The following is a 19,457-nucleotide window of genomic DNA, read 5'->3' as shown; positions in this document are numbered from 1 at the left end:
GAAGAAAATGCCAATGACATAAATGCTTAAAAGTTCCATGAATAAGAATTAACAACACAGTAAAGTGGCATGAGATAATGAACCAAAGACAATTACATGCTAATTTCTGCTGCCAGAGTTCTGAATTCTATGCTTTCCCCTGCAACTTTTTCAATTCATAACCTTTGCAATTTCACAGCATTCATAAATCCTAAATTTAAAATACTAACTTAAAGTACTGTGTCCCAAGCATCTCCTCCTCTTAAGTTCAATTCCACAATATATCTATGATTTGGTTGCCCTTCTTCATAATATCTAGGCTACATTCACTCTGCAGTAAATAATTGGCCTTTGATACTTGAGGTGTGTGCTTTTAGAACTCACCCTATTCCCTATAATCGTACAGTAGTTTGTTTTAACTGTTTTTAAGTCTGAAGTTCAAACTGTTGTAACCTGCCCTGGGACCTGCTGGAGAAGGGCAAGTTATAATTTATTACTCATACCACCCCCCTTTTAAACACAAAATCATTATCATTCAAAAATTTAGGAACCTCAAAATGCAGTATAGTAACCATCCACTGAGGTCACTGTTGAATCACAAAACATACTACTTAGTGTGAGCTGAAGTTGACAAGTTTAAAATTAATACATTTTTTCATAAATGAAACAGGGGTGAAGAGTGTTAAAAAGACAATTTATGCAAATGCCTATAAGACTACACAGGTTGCCTTAAGTGAAGAATCAAATCTGTATAGTTCAACCAACATTGAAAACAAAGAGACAAAATCTGAATTTATAAAAATGTTTAGAAAAAAGGCAGGAATCAAGAATGACTCTTCAACAGGTATTAACAAACAAGTTTAATATGAACAGAATGCAGCAGAGCTTGGGACCCTCAGGCCTATGGGCTGAATGCAGTCCTACAGGCCTCTCTGTCCAGTTCTCAGGGCTCTTCCCCAGGTCACGCTTCCTCCAAAAATACTTCTGCCTGGCTGGAACGTATCCTTCAACTGTGATATGCCTCTTCCTTGCCTGCATAATCCTCTGATTTGTGTGTGGCTAAAATGTAGCCTGGTGGCAGAGGTGGCAAGGCAGGTACGCTGCCCATGTGGGCACCTCCTCACTTCACCTCATGGGCAGGACAGCCCTGGTTCTAGGCTACTTGCTCCATATCCCAGCTTTGCCATGCCTGGCCCTCTATTTTATTTCTGACTTATGGCCCTGATCCTACAGGCTGGTCCCAAACAAAGCTCATGGTTCTCAGTCTGTAAGCCATCAGGAGTAAGTTCCATTCCATTTTCTAAGACAATAGCTTTCTCAGAATAAACCTGGACTTATGCCCTGAAGCTAAACCTCTTATGCTGAAGTTCACAAGGGCAATGGCTGGTTAGTTCAGGTGTTGTTGTTCTTCAATCTGTCCTGAAATCCAGGGCTCTAAAATGAAGCTCTTTAAATAATTTCCAGCAAAGGATTCTGCAAGCATAGGTTAGCTAATCTACACATCAGCTTGTTCTCCAAAAGCACCTCTCTATATTCCCATCAAATGCACACAAGTAAAGATATATAACTTTGACACACAGAGCAAGCTCCATTTTTAGTAAGATATTTTTGAGTAAAGTCTCTTTAGTGTCTCTACAGGTTCCAACAAAAAAAGCATAGCAAGACAAAGGAATGCAAAGCGCAGGTGAGCCCTGGGCACAGTTGATGAAAAGATCCAATTGAATAACGTCCAACCTTAATGCACTATCTTCCCCACAAAATATATAGCCAAGCTGCAACGGCACATATTGTTACATATTCCACAGCAAGGACTTGGGGGGGCATAGCTCCTTAAAGTTGTAGTAATAGTATTCCACTCATGCTCCATTTTTACTACCAGCTGTAAAATAGCTCCACATGCATCATGGTTTTGCATCAAAATGAACACAAGTCCAAAGGGACAGGGTAGAGCAAATTTACAGCTTTGACAGGACTTTGCACCCAAGGCTGGGTGCACAGGAAATAGTCAGAGAAAAGTTAAGGTTTTTCTGCAGAATTACTCTCAAAAAATCAACTGCGCCTTCCCACAGACACACAGGAGTTTGGGAAGATTGTTTCTAGCCAGTTTATTGCAGGTTACAGTAAGCCTGTGACTTATGTACATTTAACTTGTGCACATTCAGCTTTACGTGTGTGGCAAAAAAATAAAATGGGGCAGAAAGGGGCCAAGATTCCAGGAAAAAAGACTTTGGCAATCCTACCCACCAATGAACCCAATGGATCTCAACTATACCACATGATTTTGTCTTCAGAGGCACGATCCCCAGAACATAACCCCTGTGTAAGTTGCGGGCTTACGGTAGTTCCTCTTCACAAGGCAAAGTAACATAAAAGCAGGCATATCTACAAAATGGCTAATATTGAGCTGCATCTTCTCTAAGAACTGAGGCACAGATTAAAAACACTTTGTTTCACTACTTTGTTTCAAAGTAAGAAGAGGGCGTAGAAAGGAAGCTGAATATGGTAGCATGATTTACAGCGAATATCACTCCAGTATTTTCCAGGGCACCAATTATTGGGGAAAGAGAAGGAGGGGACCTTAATGAAATCTACATCCCCCACCCTCCAATTCCCCCCACATACCCCCATTTAAGCTAAGTATGCCCCACCCACATTAGTATTCTATAACTTTAGGGAAGAGGACAAAACAAAAGGGGTGGGTTCTTGATCCACCACAATCCCCTTCAAGCACTAGGGTCCCATTAGGAGGAGGAGGAAAGTGCTTAATGTAGGTTTAAAATACTTGAATGCTTAATGCATATTGGAAAAACACACTTTTTCAGCCCAAGGAAATATACTAACCATATCGGCTCACAATTCTAACTGGAAACCTGAATTAAAAACAGCCAGATGACATGGCTCTACTGAAACCTACAATCTTGAGTGTTCATTACCATGCTGACGAGGAGGCTCATTTTGATTTAGCAACCCTTTCCAATTCAAAATATTAAGCAGGGAGACTAGAGATCTCCATAGCCATAACAGTATAGAAATCTCAGCTGCATAATACATAACAGTCATATGCAATATCCTGAGAATCTCCACTTTCATTTTTAAAATTAATTTTCTTTCCCTGCTTAGCTGTGAATAACGCTGGATGATTCGCATTTAGAAGGGGAAACCAGAAGGGATACATATTGTTTGGGCTTCTGGTGATCATGAAGGAAAGGACTAACGCATCTCCCTAGGTCTACCTGCACTCGTACTGCCTCCCAGTATCCCAGGTGTTTCTTTCCCTTCCACCGCCCTGCCAGAATAACTTCCCAAACTGTAAATGCCACCATTTTTAATTAGACTCACTGAGCAATCCTAACACCAGATCAACTTGCTACCTGGGAGTTAGGACTGTGGGGAATGTAGCTTGTCCTCTACTGACTGAAAAGAGCGCCAGCGGCTGGGGCCACATCTGCTGCAGAGGCCATTACTATGCTAGTGAAAAATCACTTATCTACTGTTGGCAGTGTTCCCACTGACAGTAGTCAGCATTGGGGCCCCAAACAGGGTGTTCTGGGGTGGGAGTGCAATTGAGGCAGCCTTGTAATCACTGGATCCCAGGCCCCTTCCCATTCAATGGGCATCCCCTAGAATGGTCCTCCCATCCAAACAAGCCTGGAAATAGATCTTCCAGGGAAGGGGGCACTAGCCAAAATAGACAACCATGAATGCGGGGAGAGGTAAGTATGCCCCCCACACCTCTCATCCTGGACTGTCCATGCCAGCAGGGGCTTGGGAGTGGTGGACCATCCACCGCTTCACTCCCCAATCCTCCCCATATCAGATTGCACTCTTAATCAAGTAACCCAAGCAAAAAAAAAAATTGACTTTCTGAATAATTTTTATTTTTTATTGCAGAATATTAAGTATGTGTTGCATAGAAACACAGACCAAACTGGCAATATGGGAACCTACGCAGTGTTTCCAGATGTATTTTCCATTGAGGATGGTAAATTCTAACCAAAATTCCGGAAGCAAGTTGTGCAATCAAGATTGATCCAGAGACCCAGAACAGCTAGTAGGTACCTTTTAAAGTGGTAAAGATCAATGGACTTCAAAATTACCACTGAGTGAGAAAAATGCAAACAGGGAAAGTCAACAATTTGAGGTGCTGTAATTCCAGCTCCTCTGTAAAATCCAGCAAGCAGACCTCATACATTCACACTCAAAGCCGTTTCACTATCTTGCAAATTAGGGGACTTGGCTATTCCCACTGAAAAGAACACAGGCAGTGTAAAGGACAATAAATGCATTATCACAACTTAGAAAATATGAGCTTTCCTCCAGAGTCCATGCTTTCTAAGGAGGAAAGGCTTAATAAAAAAAATGCATCATGAAGCTCCTCATGCCAAGAGAAAAACAAAGAGGTGGATCAGTGAACAAAGGGAAAACATATGACAAATTATTATGAATTTCTCTAGCACTTTAAAATGCAGAATATGTTTCTGTCTTCATAATGACTCTGTATAGTAAGCAGTTTCTCATTTTAAAGATGAGCAACTGAGGGTGTAAGATTGGATTGCCAAAGTGTGAGCTCACGAGGAAGCCTAAGATCTGAATATTCTAATCCAGATTCTACATTATCTCCTAGTGAGATATAGATATCTCTAAAAAGGGAAAGAAAAATGCTTAGGAAACAACTACTCTTCAGATGCAACATGTTGGAAGACACAGATTGCAAAGCCCTCAATGCCAAACAGAAGGTCTCCTGCAGAAAACTAGACAAAGTAATGCCAAACAATTACCTGTGGATGGATTTGCGGCTTGTCACATGTGGCCTCAAAATCCAGCACTAAGAAGTAGTGATACCTCTGCGGGGGAAAGGATGACATTGCTGCCATGGAAGCAAAGCCGTGAGACGCCAGTTTCCCGGTTGTAGTGGAACCGTACCGCTGGGGGAAAAACTGCAGAAGGGAGCGCAGAGTATTCCTCGCTCTTGGGAGTAACTTGAGGTGAAGCCTTGCTGCTGTGGTACGGACAAGTGCTACCATTGAACACCTAGCAGCATCTGGAACTTGAGAGAGAGAGAAAGAAGCTGGTGTTACTCCCAGATACACACTTTATTGATCAAAAATTTGTATTTCCATGATGGCAGTATTTGGGTGGAGAGACAGAAATTAACTCTTATTATAATAATATTTATTTAAAATACATACACCCTGCCATTGAAACAAAGGATCCACAGCAACAACAAAATAACTAGAACAATAAAAATGCAAGAATCAAATTATTAAAATATCATATAATGCAGTTCAATAAAACAGGAGAAATAAAAACCCTTTATACACCTCACTTCCCAAATGCTTAACCCCTGCCCCACAAAACCCATTTTTTTTATACTTGCTACCAAAAAGCAAAAATAGAGCTAAGAGAGCATCTGGTGAGCACAGTAACTATCAGCAGCCAACACTAAAAGTTACTATGCCTGGCCCAGTTCAGACTCAACAATGGATATGACAAATGGAATAGAATATGAGTTGGCAAACTAAGGCCCAGGGGCCGGATCCGGCCCAATTGCCTTCTGGATCTGGCCCGCTGCGTGGATTGGCGGGGGGATTCTGATCTAACGCTGCACCATTCCCCCCACACACACACACACCACGGCAACGCCTCCTACCCCCTTCTCCTGGCTTCTCCCCACCCTGAGCGCCATTTTAAGCAGCCCCCCTCCGGAGCCAGCCCTTTTGTGCCACTCATCGTTCCTCTGCCGCCGCCAGCCCCTGCCACTTGCAAGGCACAGGTAAGTAGCCACCGGGGCTCGTCCAGAGCTGTGGAGAAGGGAGGGGAGAGTCAGGGGGGATTCCCCCCAAAAAATATAATCCAGCCCCCCACAAGGTCTGAGGGACAGTGGGCCAGCCCTCTGTGGAAAAAGTTTGCTGACCCCTGGAACAGAATGAGTAGAGTTGCACATAAACTAGGAAAACACATGTTCAGATCCCTTCTAGTGTATGAAGCTCATAGGGTGACCCTGAAGCAGTCACAATCTCTCAGCCTAACCTATCTCAGAGGATACAATGCAGGGAAGACTATGTACATACAATGAACTCCTTGGAGGAGCAAGATGGTGGTGGTGGTTTTAAAAAAGTTTGCTGATATTTGGCATCAGTGCAAACTATGTATACATATGATTAATAAACTTTTAAATCATACTGATCAGTGACTACCTTCAGTGCTACTTACTTGTACCATATTTGTGCAGCTTCACTTGTTAACTTATTCTGACCACAAGAGACCTGCATACACATGCCTAAGACCTTGGCACTGAACCCTCCCACCCCACAACCCCCAAAAAACCCCTTTTCAAGATGCTTGATCTTCAGCATCTTTCCTAAATGGATCTCCACGATAAAGTTGCTGCCTTGCAGAGGTTTCCTATAATATTGTACCCTGGAATACTGAGGAAGGATTAGAAGCATACTTGGCTTCCCAAGTTTAAAGCTTGGACTGAAAACAGAGAAACAGAGTTGAATCCAATGATGCATGAGCAGAGTTTCACTAGTGCAATGACACTTTCCCATCGTCTCCTTGTGTGCCACCAAAATATGCTCTGGGGGGTTCCCAAACCTCTGGAGCAGATTGAGGGGGGCGCTGCAGAGCAGAGGAGAGGGCAATTCCATTGCACAACAGAACAACCCTAAACTTTTAAGACCCTTCGAATCATTTGTCTATACTCAAAACTAGCATAACATGTGGGGTGAAATTATTCAATACATTAGTATGTTAGACCAAGCACACATCTTAAGTTGGCTTAGTCACCCTTACTAAAGGTAAAGGTAAAGGAACCCCTGACCATTAGGTCCAGTCGTGACCGACTCTGGGGTTGCGCGCTCATCTCGCATTATTGGCCGAGGGAGCCGGCGTACAGCTTCCAGGTCATGTGGCCAGCATGACAAAGCCGCTTCTGGCGAACCAGAGCAGCACACGGAAACGCCGTTTACCTTCCCCACTGTAGCGGTCCCTATTTATCTACTTGCACTTTGACGTGCTTTCGAACTGCTAGGTTGGCAGGAGCTGGGACCGAGCAACAGGAGCTCACCCCGTCGCGGGGATTCGAACTGCCGACCTTCTGATCAGCAAGCCCTAGGCTCTGTGGTTTAACACACAGCGCCACCTGGGTCCCATCTGGACCCAACAATACTGACTGAGCAATACCAGCATCTACACACACTACTTAAATCCATAGCTTTTCAGTAGATCTTACTGTGTCATAAAGTTCATCCCCTGGCAGGTTAGTGCTAGTTCTTCCCTCCTGGTGATGGAGGCTGCTTACGGTGGAAAACTGCAAAGCTTTAGACCTGCCCTCCATTAGTATGTACATTATTCACATCTTCCTGCTGCAAGCAGGAACAGGAAAGACCCTTTGATGACCATTAGGTGGAACAGAAAAGACTTTTCACCAAAAACACAAAGGCAGGAGGCAGAGTCCCTTGCGAACATTAGGGGTTATTTATACAACAGACACCAACTGCTCCTCTGTATCCGTTAGTCCATCGGGTAAATAATGCACGTGCCAAAATACACACTTAATGAGGTAAATAATATGCCTTAAAGAAGAACTAAAGCTGTATTTACCTGGGAGACCAGTGAAGGGCCAGATTAGAAGATAATTGAAGATGAGCAGGTCAGGTAAATACACATTTTATAACCTTCACACAGAAGGATTTTTGGTTAGAGAGATGCACTCACATGCACACATAAAGGTTAAAGACTGGGCCACTTTGCAAGTGGAGATTTTTACAGAATAGGCTGGTTCACACTGTGGTGCATTAGCACCGGGGGAGGGGGAGAGAGAAGAGGGGAAATGGCAAAAGTGAAAGATGTTGCTTCCATAAAGCAATGGACCAAGCCTCGGAAACTGGAAAGCCAAGCTGCAAAAATAATAAGCAGCTGCCCTTGTAGCCTAACATTATATTTATCCTAGAGGTTCCCTGCCATAACTACCATCTTTCCATCTAGCGCCTTTTATTGTCATTAATAAATACATTACAGCCAAATAGAAGTTAGTAACAGTCACTTCCAACCCATCATAGAGTAACATGTATTTGAGAGAGACGCCTTTTAAATCTTCAAAGCTGCCAAGCTGTGTAGCTGTAGGGCTATCAGGCAGATGTAATGCTCTGGAGTAAAACAGCTTCGCTAATATTTTACTGTGGCAAAACCCAGGCCCTCGCCAACTGCACAGGGAAGTATACAGAACAGCAAGAGCCAATGTATCAAATATTAAAATATATCCAAGAAATGTATGCAGCTGTACCCAGCACCTAGCCACACATGCTTATTTCATATACCTGTATATACACCTCTTACACATAAAATATATTTTCATGAGCATGAGCAATTAACCCTATTTTAGAATCTAGCTCTGCAATTCATACAGGGGCTAAGGCAAAATTGCCCCTTTCCCAGCCAGTAACATGAAACAAGTTTAACTGATACTTTTCTTATTGAATTGAGATGATGGGATGTCTCCCAAACCAATTCACATGTAAGGCTTCCACATACAACTGTTTTGCTTCATATTCTTAGATATGAAGCCTCCACCAGAGCTTGCCATCCTCAAGGGAGAAGATTTTCAGTCATGGAAGAAAAGCAAAGGGCAGAAGTCCATAATAATCACACATATCCAGTACTTATTTTCTTGAAAGAGAAGTGTCAGGGTTCATTTCGGTCTGGATATCCATCTTCTAATATGGAAGCCCTGCTCCAGCTTCCAGATTCAAGATATACCATGGTGTGGGAGGACCGTGGTTCCTTTTGGGTTAAGGGAATTCATTCTACATGGGCTGAGAAGAATTCTCCTTCATCACCATTTAACTTCCCAAGTTCTAAAGCACAGTACTGCTTTTAAAGCAAGTACCAGGACTCATTGCACAAATTCAGAGGGGAAGAGTTGGATGAAATTAAGAAATGCCCATGAGAAAGAGCACACAAATGGCAATACTGACATTCAGACTTCAACAAGCTACTTTAGAGAAGGGAAGCGGCAATAACATCCCAGCAGTAACTGTCTCTATAACAGCCCCAAACTTTGAAGAAGTTTTTTCCCCCAGAAGCCAGCTCATATGCCATTTTAAACTACATTTCAGTGTTCATGGCAATCTCCTCAGACCCACCGAAGTGGCATCAGTCCCAGATACCATTATGATTCTGAACAGTTGGTGTGGTACTGACTAAGGGGTGGGGAATCCCAAGTCCAAGCTGGGAGGATTAAGAAACATTAACAAAATCTGTCTGTCATATTCTTTTTAAAAAACATGTGTGTTCTGCAACCTTTATAAACTCTAGCCTGGTTTGGGCCTGCCTGGTGCAATTTGGCCCATGAGGCTATTTCCATCAAAGCAATGCCCACCCACCCGTCAGCTGATATTGCTGGTGGCATCAGCTGGTGGGCGGGACTTCCTTAAAAAGCATGCTCTGCCCTGATCCCTTCAACCTCCAAAAAGGATCAGCATGGAACAAGCTTTCCAAAGAATCAGCAACAGCAGGTAGACCCAATTTTGTCTTCATCACTGTGCAACAGAGCAGTCACTGCTAGAATCGGTCTGCTTTATGCAGACACCAGCACTGACAGAGACTGCTCCATTGCACAGCAATGAATAAACAGGTGATGTTTTGCAGCACTCTTTGAAGCAGTCTCTTCCCTTTCCCTTTAAAGACCACTGGAGCAGTGCTTCAAAGAGCACCTACTTAAGAGCAATCCCTGCCCTCCCATGCTCAGATGGGATCGCAGGGTCTGCCTTAAAACAGGCGCTCTTTGCAAATGTTCCCCCCTCCCTTAAAGAGTGCTCCAGCGATCTCTAAAGTAGGGATGAAGCTGCTGCAAAGAAGAGTTTTCAAACACTTTTCAAGTGTCTTCATCGTTCCTTTCAAGTTCTGATTGCCACAGGTAAAAATCACATAAGTGGGGGGCCATGGCACAAGACTAGGGGGCCACAGAGGGAAGTGAAGAAAACTGAGACATGACTGAGAAAAGAAAGCAGAAAAGAAAAAAGAAAAGAGAGAAGTGAAGTATTTGGTAGAATGAGATTTCAGTTGTGCAAATTATTTACTCAGCCTAACGCGGAATCGCCTTAACATAATGGACAGAGGTAATCTTCAGTTATCCCTCACAGCAATAGAACAGGATGTAAAAAAGCTTGTTTTTGGTCATGAAGCACAAGGGTCACATTGATCAAGAAATACTTAATAGTATAATTTTTATGTAATTGTATTTTGTATAAATTATAAAAATTAAAAACAAAGCCTGTTCTATTTACAAACAGAACATTTAAATTGTTAGCTTTCTACCAGTAGGATGGGGAACCACAGGAAGGAAATAAGGTCAGAAGAGGGTCACGGTTGGGAAAAGGTTGAGAAACACTGATTTATAGCTTGTCATTTGTCCAGGAGAGCTAAACCACATGCCAAGATTTGGATAACACACCAGGTGAAGCCATGGTTTAGCACAGCATGACACAGCAGAAGAACTGGGGGAAAGCAATGCAGCTGAGATCTCCTCTCCAGAAGCCAACACACTAGAGCTTAGCCATGATTTGGCTTAGCATGACACATAAACTAGACTTCTCTCTCTCTCTCTCTCTCTCTCTCTCTCTCTCTCTCTCTCTCTCTCTCTCTCTCTCTCTCTCTCTCTACTATGAGTCATGGGGAAGGAAAATGAACTAATAGGACCTGAACTCCTATCCTCCAACTACAGAAAAACCAGTTAAAACTCACTCATGTAGTTCCCACAACTTCATCAAGCATTGTTTTATGCTTTCAACTTGTCACAGGTTCAATACCTATAATTTCTTCAGTAAATAAATGAAAGCTGAACTTCTGAGTTTTCAAAAGATCATTAAGAAATAAAATGAAACGTCATCTAGATAAACACACAAAGAGAATGACGTTTTTCCTGCATGTCAAGGGTCAGATTATAACCTTTAACTGAGCAAACCATCCCAACTGGCCAGTCATGTCAATATTTCATATTCTCCAACTATTACTAGGCTACTCCATGTTGCTATAAAATATGGCTAGGCATCATGAAGTACTTTAACAGATTCAGCAGTGTGACATGGAAAAATGTACAACATTCAAACACCCAATAAATCGGGAAATATCCACCTGCAGGAGTGCAAGATAAGACATTTATAGACCATTACAGATTATAGAAACTTGCCCATGATTTCATCTCCTGCCATTGGTAACTTTTTCTTATGAAATACTAGAATGCTTTTTAAAAAGAGGAGGGGTTAGTTTGCTCAAGACATTCTGGCACCCAGGGCAAGTTTGTCTGTGCTCTTGGTCACTAGTATATCATACAAATAATCCTATCATTTTTTCTACTAATTGGAAAGAAAACTACCATATGTCCCTAATAAACAGCTCCTTTCAGATGTTGCCTCCCCAAGTAGACTAAACAAGTGGAGAGGAGTCTCACCTCCAATGCACCCCATTTGCCCTATCCCCATCCTCAATTCATAAAGGTAACTGCACAAGAAGGGGTGCCTACCCTGTATAGACGTAGGCATTCCACATACTGTGCAGGGTTTCAAATTGCATTGAGCATGTTCACATGTACAGTTGTACAGATGATGGTGCCCCTTCTCAGATCTTAGGCCCTATGCACAAAGTTTGTATGTGGAGCCAACATGTACAGTTACACAGCCCACATTTACTCTGTGCGTTGAGGGAACATGCAAAAGGAACTACAGTGGTACCTCGGTTTACATACACAATTGGTTCCAGAAGTCTGTACTGTACTTAACCTGAAGCGTACTTCAACCTGAAGCGAACTTTCCCATTGAAAGTAATGGAAAGTGGATTAATCCGTTCCAGACAGGTCCGCGGAGTACTTAAACTGAAAATACTCAAACCAAGGCGTACTTAAACTGAGGTATGACTGTAATGGCATGTGTATATTTTAAGCATTTTTATACACTTCAGGAACCAGAAATTTCACAGAGAAGAAAAATGAAAATTATATCTGATTCGGATGTTGAAAGGTGCTGATAATGTAGATGTGCCTGAGGTTGAGGTACTATGTAAGTAACAGAAAGTTACCCACACACTCCGCTCAAAATAAATGATACAAGCTATTTAGAACACAAATATATCAATCCAATAAAATATTAAGGGTAATTTAAAAATGTTTCAGAAATATTTTACATTTGAACATGGCAATACTGGGGTGTGATGAGCCATTCCAGTTGGCTGCTTTATTAATTAATTAATAATGATGTGATAATAATTAATAAAAAATAAAATAAAAAACAGACCAACACGGCTACCTACCTGTAATAAAAAATAAGACTGCTAGAAATATTAAGGGGATACAATATCTTAGCTATAGGAGACACAGGTTCTTGAAGTGTGTGTGTGTGTGTGTGTGTGTGTGTGTGTGTGTGTGTGTAAAACGGTCAGAGTTGAGGCCCAGCACAGCCTCCACACACTGTAGGTGAAATTAACTTGGAGCTTCCAATTGTTCCAGAAAGTTACCTGACCAAAATAACTACCTAGAAGATTCATGAAGATTCACTTAAAGCTTAATTATATTTTATATTTTGATATCCCTGTAGAACAGAAGCAATATTGTATTGAAATTGGAGCTTGCGGGGGCTAGGAGATTTCCCTTCTTTGGCAGGAGATAGCAATTCAAATGTATTAATATCCCATTTCACATATTCCAGGGCCAAGTTCTGGCACAGAAACCAGGTTGCAGGACTAAGCCCTGGTAAACTCTGGCTCAATTGAGCTCTGATACTAAGCTAGATGGTGTGACCCAGGAAGGCACCACTTATGCTGCATTATGTTCCCAGCTGCACTACACTGTTTGCCAAGGGACTACTGAGAAGCCCTAGCACCAAGGCTGCTACACAGCTTGGATCAAGAGATATCGAAGGAAGTGTGTGTGTGTGTGTGTGTGTGTGTGTGCACATCCATCCCCAAGAGAAAGAAGAGGGGGAAACAAAGGCAGACAATGGCAGGGAAGAGAGACCTTACCTGCCCCATGAGAAATGCTTAATGCCTGCCTTGCAGTTACAAAGAACAAACTAGCAATGAATGATACTTAGGCATGCAACTAATTTTTGCAGTGAGACATGTTAGCCTATGAATCTTCGTTTTATGGGATCTTTGTGCATAATACTAATATTTAAATTTTACAGGCAAGTGTAATTAAAACAAATCAAACCCATGCATGGGCATAAATGAGACAGATAATTCCAATAGCTGGTTTTCAACAAAAAAAAAACCCAGATAAATTCATACTACAGTCAATCATTGGCATTTGTTGGCATCATTCTGTAGCCAAGTGCTGCAAGGTTGTTGTTCTTTTGTATAATTTACTAAGGTTATATTCTGGGTTACTGCCCTTTTATTCTTTGTGGTTCTGTCACCATTAAGTCCAATGAGGAAGCATATTGCATCTTCAAAATATACGCCAATCCAAATGCAGCACCTTCACTCCATCCCCATAATACAAGATCATATTTGCACTGTAGTGTGTACAACCTGTAAACTGTCGTTTTGTACATGAGATGACCCACCCATTAAAAGATTCTGGGTCTCAGCCTGAGGGCAGTTTGGTGCACACACAAACCAACCAGCTGCAAAAGCCTGCACTGGTATGCTAAGAGCTGGAAGCATCCTATGCCAGAAAAAGTCCGTGTATGCAATGGAAAAACCAGCATTCACTTTGTAGGGATGTAAGGCCATAGCAGCCTTTCACTTCACCTAGCACTTTCAGTGGGAAATGTACCTATTTTTCTACACTGGCAACATTGTCACAGTAGGAAAGCAATAAATGAAACCCAAGTACACTTCCACTAATCTCCATTCAAATTGCTAATATGTACATCATATTAGCTCCGCCTATTAAAAGGGGCTTCATCACCAGCACCAGCACCAGCACCAGCGAGAAAAAATGTATACAGTATATTAAAACATAGGTAGGCAAACTAAGGCCCGGGGGCCGGATCCGGCCCAATCACATTCTCAATTCAGCCCACGGACGGTCCAGGAATCAGCGTGTTTTTACAAGAGTAGAATGTGTCCTTTTATTTAAAATGCATCTCTGGGTTATTTGTGGGGCATAGGAATTTGTTCATCCCCCAAAAAAATATAGTCCGGCCCCCCACAAGGTCTGAGGGACAGTGGACCGGCCCCCTGCTGAAAAAGTTTGCTGACCCCTGTATTAAAACATTAAAAACAGAATGTTGTGATGCTTTCAAAACTCAAAGTGTACAGAATATATATTTTTAAAAAATATTCAGAGAAAGACAGAAAAGAACAGAGGGTTATGGGAAAAATGGATCTATGACCACGGTGCCATAACTTCCTCTCCCGCTTTCTCCTTGTGGCAGGAACAAGTGTGCCTCTGTTTAGCGTAACTAACCTATGGTGAAAATTAAGATAGAGACTCAGTCTGTCAGGAGGGATTAAATTATCTTCATTTATATGTATGGTGTTAGAGGAGGGGTAATACCTCTTGTGGGGGGCATATTGTGCTCCTTCTGGGGTAGTTTCTCCAACTTTGGTCCCCACCCTGCACTCACCTGTCGCCCCTAGAAGCTGTCAGCATGTGACAGCAGCCACACTCCGGGAAAGAGCTTTGACTGGCTGGCTAAACAAGGTGAGGGTAGTCGATGGGTCTCAAACTCTCAGTGAGTTAGGGTCCGCCCCTGCATGCGAAGACAGTCTCTGGCAGATTGAGCAGACAAGACCAATAGTGGGTCCAACAGTCAAGAAGGTGGTTTCTGTGTGTGCTGCAGAGGGAAGTGAGGGGCAGATGGGGCTCATCAACCTAGAAAGGTAGTCCATTTAGGAGAAAGAAAACTCTGATCCTAATCCACCGCTGCCTTGCAAAAGAAAAGGCTGAGGAGTGAACCCTACACAAATCCAGAGTGGAGTCCCTAAGAGGGTTGGATGGCACCTTGTATGCGGCAACTCCTTCAGCCAAGCTGGTGTCAAATGTATTGCTCTGCTTTCCTTTGGACCACATCAGTGAGGCCAAAAGGGAGGTTTTGTTGTCTGGGCAGCCCAGGACCTCCATACACACTGCCCAGGCTTGTGCCCCAGAGAGGTCACTTCGGTGCTGCTAACCCAGAGGTTTGACTTCACCCCTGAAGGTGCACTCCACTGTCTTTCAAGACAGGCAGATGCCAACAGTATTCTGAACCCATAAAGCCTACAGTCCAGTTTATACTTAAACACATCTTGAGTGTATTTGAAAAATGTACTCATTAGCATGATGACCGAATGCAGTTAAACTGGTTTAGTGAGACATGAACAAGCCTAGCCTCCTCTCAGTTTTGCACATTGCCTCCTTCCCACATGTACAGGACGTTCCGAGGAGAACTTCAAAAGCTTTCACTTCTATTTTTGAATAACCATAGCTTATCATGACATTTGTACCCAACAAATTGTGGTCATTCTTAACTATGGATAGTTTCAGATAAGCTAACTTCAAACCAAATTTCCTGAAGCTGGTTTACTTGAAACTAGCCACAATTAAGATTAACCTCCATTTGTTGTGTTTGGATGGTTAATTAAAAGGAGAGATGGCAGGAACCCAGGAGAAGTCTAGGCTCATGGGTGTCACACTAAACATAGTTTAGTGCAGGAGTAAGGAACCTTTTTCAACCCACGAGTCAAGCCCAGTTAAGTCTCATGCTCTACCGACTGAGTTATTTTACTATATCCAATGAAGATTCAGTGAAATAAGTAGATATATAAGATAGGCGCCAGATGGCTTCTTAAACCAGGGTTACAGTCACCAAAATGGAATGTCTATTGCCATTTTGAAGCCAGGCAGCTTGAAAGTCGTATTTTTCAATATGACTTTTTGGTTCCTGAAATTCATTCTAATTGTACAGATAAAATATAAGAGATATAATTCTACAGGATGTGTCGTTTGTGAAAACAGTCAAGATCCAAGGACCCCCAGGAATGCACCTTCAGATGTTGGAGATGTCAGGCACCATCCTGGTGCTCGGGCATCTTCATTTGGTCGCAAGTGGCCGATAGCCAGGTGCAAAGTGCACATGGAGAATTTTGAACACTGAGTGAAATCCACAGGTGGTATCCTTAACCACAGTGTGCGGAACTTTTTTGGCCCAGCAGACCATTTCTTTATCTTCCTCCACTGCTGCAGGTTGTACTCAGTGCTTCCCAAGCACAGGACTTGCGAAGCACTTTGCACAGCGCTTCTGAACGGCCCGACAATCAGCATTCCTGTCAGTCAGATCAGGACTGCAATACCTCAAGAACCGCCTCTATCCATATGAACCTACCCAGACACTGCAATCATCATCTGAGGCCTTTCTCCATATGCCTCCTCCATAAGAGGTCTGGAGGGTAACAACACGAGAACGGGCCTTTCCTGCAGTGGCTCCTTTGCTGGTGGAATGCTCTCCCCAAAGAGGTTCAGCAGACACCTTCATTATACACCTTTAGGTGCCAGACAAAAATATTCCCTTCAACCAGGCTTTGGGCCTTTTTAATGTGTTTGGGGGGGGGTACTGGTTTGTGGGGAGTAGGCTGTTCTCGTTTTATTATGTATTTTGTGTTTTTTATCTTATATTTTTACGTTGTGAAACTGCCCTGATATCTAAGCTACCGGTATACTAAACAAATACATAAATAAATACATAAATAAAATAAAAAATAAATCATATAAATATAAATATGGCTTGCCCAAAACAGTCTCATAGGCCAAATGGGGAGGACTGGTGAGCCAAATTTCACCTGCAGGCCTTATGTTATCCCAACACAAAATACTGGAACCCTGTGCATAATTTATATTTTGTCTCTTGATGCAGACAAGAATCCCTACACCAAAGAAACTATGTGTGTACCATAATTAATAGAGCCAAAATGAAGGTAGGCATTAAAATGTTCTCTTAAGGAACAAAACCAAACGTGAAATCCTTCATCCAAAAGAGGTATTGGAACAGGATTCAGTTGCGGGGGGCGGTGGTGGTGTTAGAGAGGAGGTCCAACATCGTTATTCTAACAGCTTGGTAAACCTATATGAATATTCCTAGCTGATCACATTTATTTTCTTTTTACTAAAACAGGTTTCTGCATCTAGTTTTATAGTCCAGATTCCAATAACTTCCATTATATGGCACAATCCTACATATGGCTATGGGCCAAAATGGCACTACCCTGGTTTAGAGTTAGTATATGAATAGCAGGGCATCTGTGCATTTAACAGATGTGTGACAGGCAGAAATTTCAGTGTGGAAATACAATTGTGGGGAAAGCCTCATCTAATGGCATTCTGTTAGTTAGACATCTCAGCACTTGTATGTGACCCCTAATTTATTTGGCCCCTCTGTATCACCTGCAAAGTTGTCACTGGTTTGCCTATGATAAACATGCAAATTTTATTGAAATTGATGGCCTCTTGCCAGTAAGGTGGAGGGACTAAATAACATGCAGTGTACTAGGTACAGAAAACCCTACTGGCACCCATGAGCCATCTTTTGAATAAGTGAATCATGATGGTCAAAGGATAGAATTCACTGAACATTTCATATGCAGTAACTGTAGAACTGACCTACTGTAAAGCAAAAGAATATGTAGGTAAATATTCCATCCTATAATTGAAGAATCAGCTTAAAAACTTTATTTAAAAAATCAGCTTAGCTTCAGATATGCTTGGAGCATATCTGAAACCACAGGTTTTCTTACCACTCCTCAGTGAGCCATTCACTTAACAACTTTTGGCACATCGATTATTTTTCAAACAAAATAATGAGCAAAATCTCACATGCCAAACTTACATACAAGTGTCCTAAGCATTAAAAAAGGACTACAAAAAATGTTTTAAGTAACACTACAAAAATAGAAAAATGTCTCACAAGGCAACTATTTTCAGAAACTCCATAACAAAACTGCTCCTCCTAGCCACCCACTCTCCCATTTGAGATAAAGTACAACACTCAGTTAACCATGTCTTTTCTAGATCCTCAAGACAAACCTGTATAGCTTTCAAACTGCTGTAGAAATCCCCCGAACCTTTCATAAATTTCCAATGACAAGCTTCCATGGGTCACAAAGAGTCGGACACGACTAAACGACTAAACAACAAGTTTCCCTGAAGCACAGTATACCCACAACTGTTTATTAAGTGTTGGCACATTCTGGAGTGTGTTCTTATTTCTTGAGTGATCATAAGGCCCAACTACACCACACACAAAGTAAGTGTGAAGATATTCTTCAGCAAAGAAATTAATATGGAAACAAACTCTGGAAGCCACTGAACTAGAGGCAACACCACACAAGCCTGGCCATGGTATAGCAGAGAAATCTAATTCAAGAATCATAGCAAGCTAGAAAGAATGCTAACTCACACCTCTCCATCAATATATCAATACATTCATTTCTAGGTGATATTCTTATAAATGGAAATGTGGCAAACAGTGTACATTGTGAAGGCAAGTACTGACAGAGTGATCCTCCCAACAGTGTTTTACTCAGAAAGACATCCCACTCAATTCAACGGGATTGAATTCCTGGTAAATGGTTTAAGATTGCAGCCTAAATGTGCAGTGGCAGGTTCCTTGTCCTTGTGTTTCTCCAAAAGTATACTTCCCCGAAGTCCACATACCCACTTTTATATATCTTAATATTTACCACTTATCCATGCTTCTATTCAGTTACTGGTGCAATTTATGCATGTATGTGAATATATATATTAAATGGTTAGTTTTTTCCAACTCTAGAATTCCATGGGGCACCTGCAGCTCTCAGAAACTTGCTGTATCAAATACAACCCTTAAATATTTAAAAAGAAATAATTTTATTAACAACCCCAATCTACCCATCACCACAATTCCTCCTGTCACTACAGTCCATTGCCTTAGATTCTGGATTGGTCTTTACCAGATCTCAATTCTCAATGCATCCATACCTGACATAACCCAAACACAGCAGCATCACTTCTGACCCAAGTCTTAATTCTACACTGGCCTCACTCTTCCAACTCCAGCTTTTCTCAACCTTGGGTCCCCAAAATGTTGTGGTACTACAATTCCCATCATCCCTAAGTAGCAAAACCAGTGGTCAGGGATCAAGGGAGTTGCAGTGCAGCAACATCTGGGGACCCAAGGTTGAGAAAGGCTGAGCTAGATCCTTTGTGCAGTATAGGAACAACCTATAACCCAATTAAACCAAAACCCCTTACTTCCAACCCCTGGCCAATACAATCTGCCCTCTAGATCTGATATACCCTCGTGTCTCAACACTACAAGAAGATCCTAGGCACAGGGGGAAAATACTGCACCAAAGGCATCCAGCCCCCTCCCCGCAAACCACGGCATTGCTACTCCGTGTTCGCAGTCTCCTATGCAAATTCCTCTATGCCCAAAGGCACGCGAGCACACACCGGCTAGCACAGGCCCAGCACCCCCCAATGCACCTTTGCCAACCAGGCCTTACTGGGTTCTCCCTTGCATCTA

General features: G+C 42.3%; 1 protein-coding gene across 1 annotated transcript in view; it reads right to left on the bottom strand.

Annotated features, from left to right (window-relative positions):
• ERI3 (ERI1 exoribonuclease family member 3) overlaps positions 1–19,457 on the bottom strand; it is a 210,253-nt gene that overhangs the window by 168,414 nt on the left and 22,382 nt on the right. Inside the window, exon 4 of the mRNA XM_035121856.2 lies at positions 4,758–5,026. Coding sequence (XP_034977747.2) covers positions 4,758–5,026 — 269 coding nt within the window. The remainder of the gene's footprint in view (positions 1–4,757; positions 5,027–19,457) is intronic.

This window comes from Zootoca vivipara, chromosome 7 (genome assembly GCF_963506605.1).
Source record: "Zootoca vivipara chromosome 7, rZooViv1.1, whole genome shotgun sequence".
Taxonomy (NCBI): Eukaryota; Metazoa; Chordata; class Lepidosauria; order Squamata; family Lacertidae; genus Zootoca; species Zootoca vivipara.
This window is presented reverse-complemented; position numbering and strand designations above follow the sequence as displayed.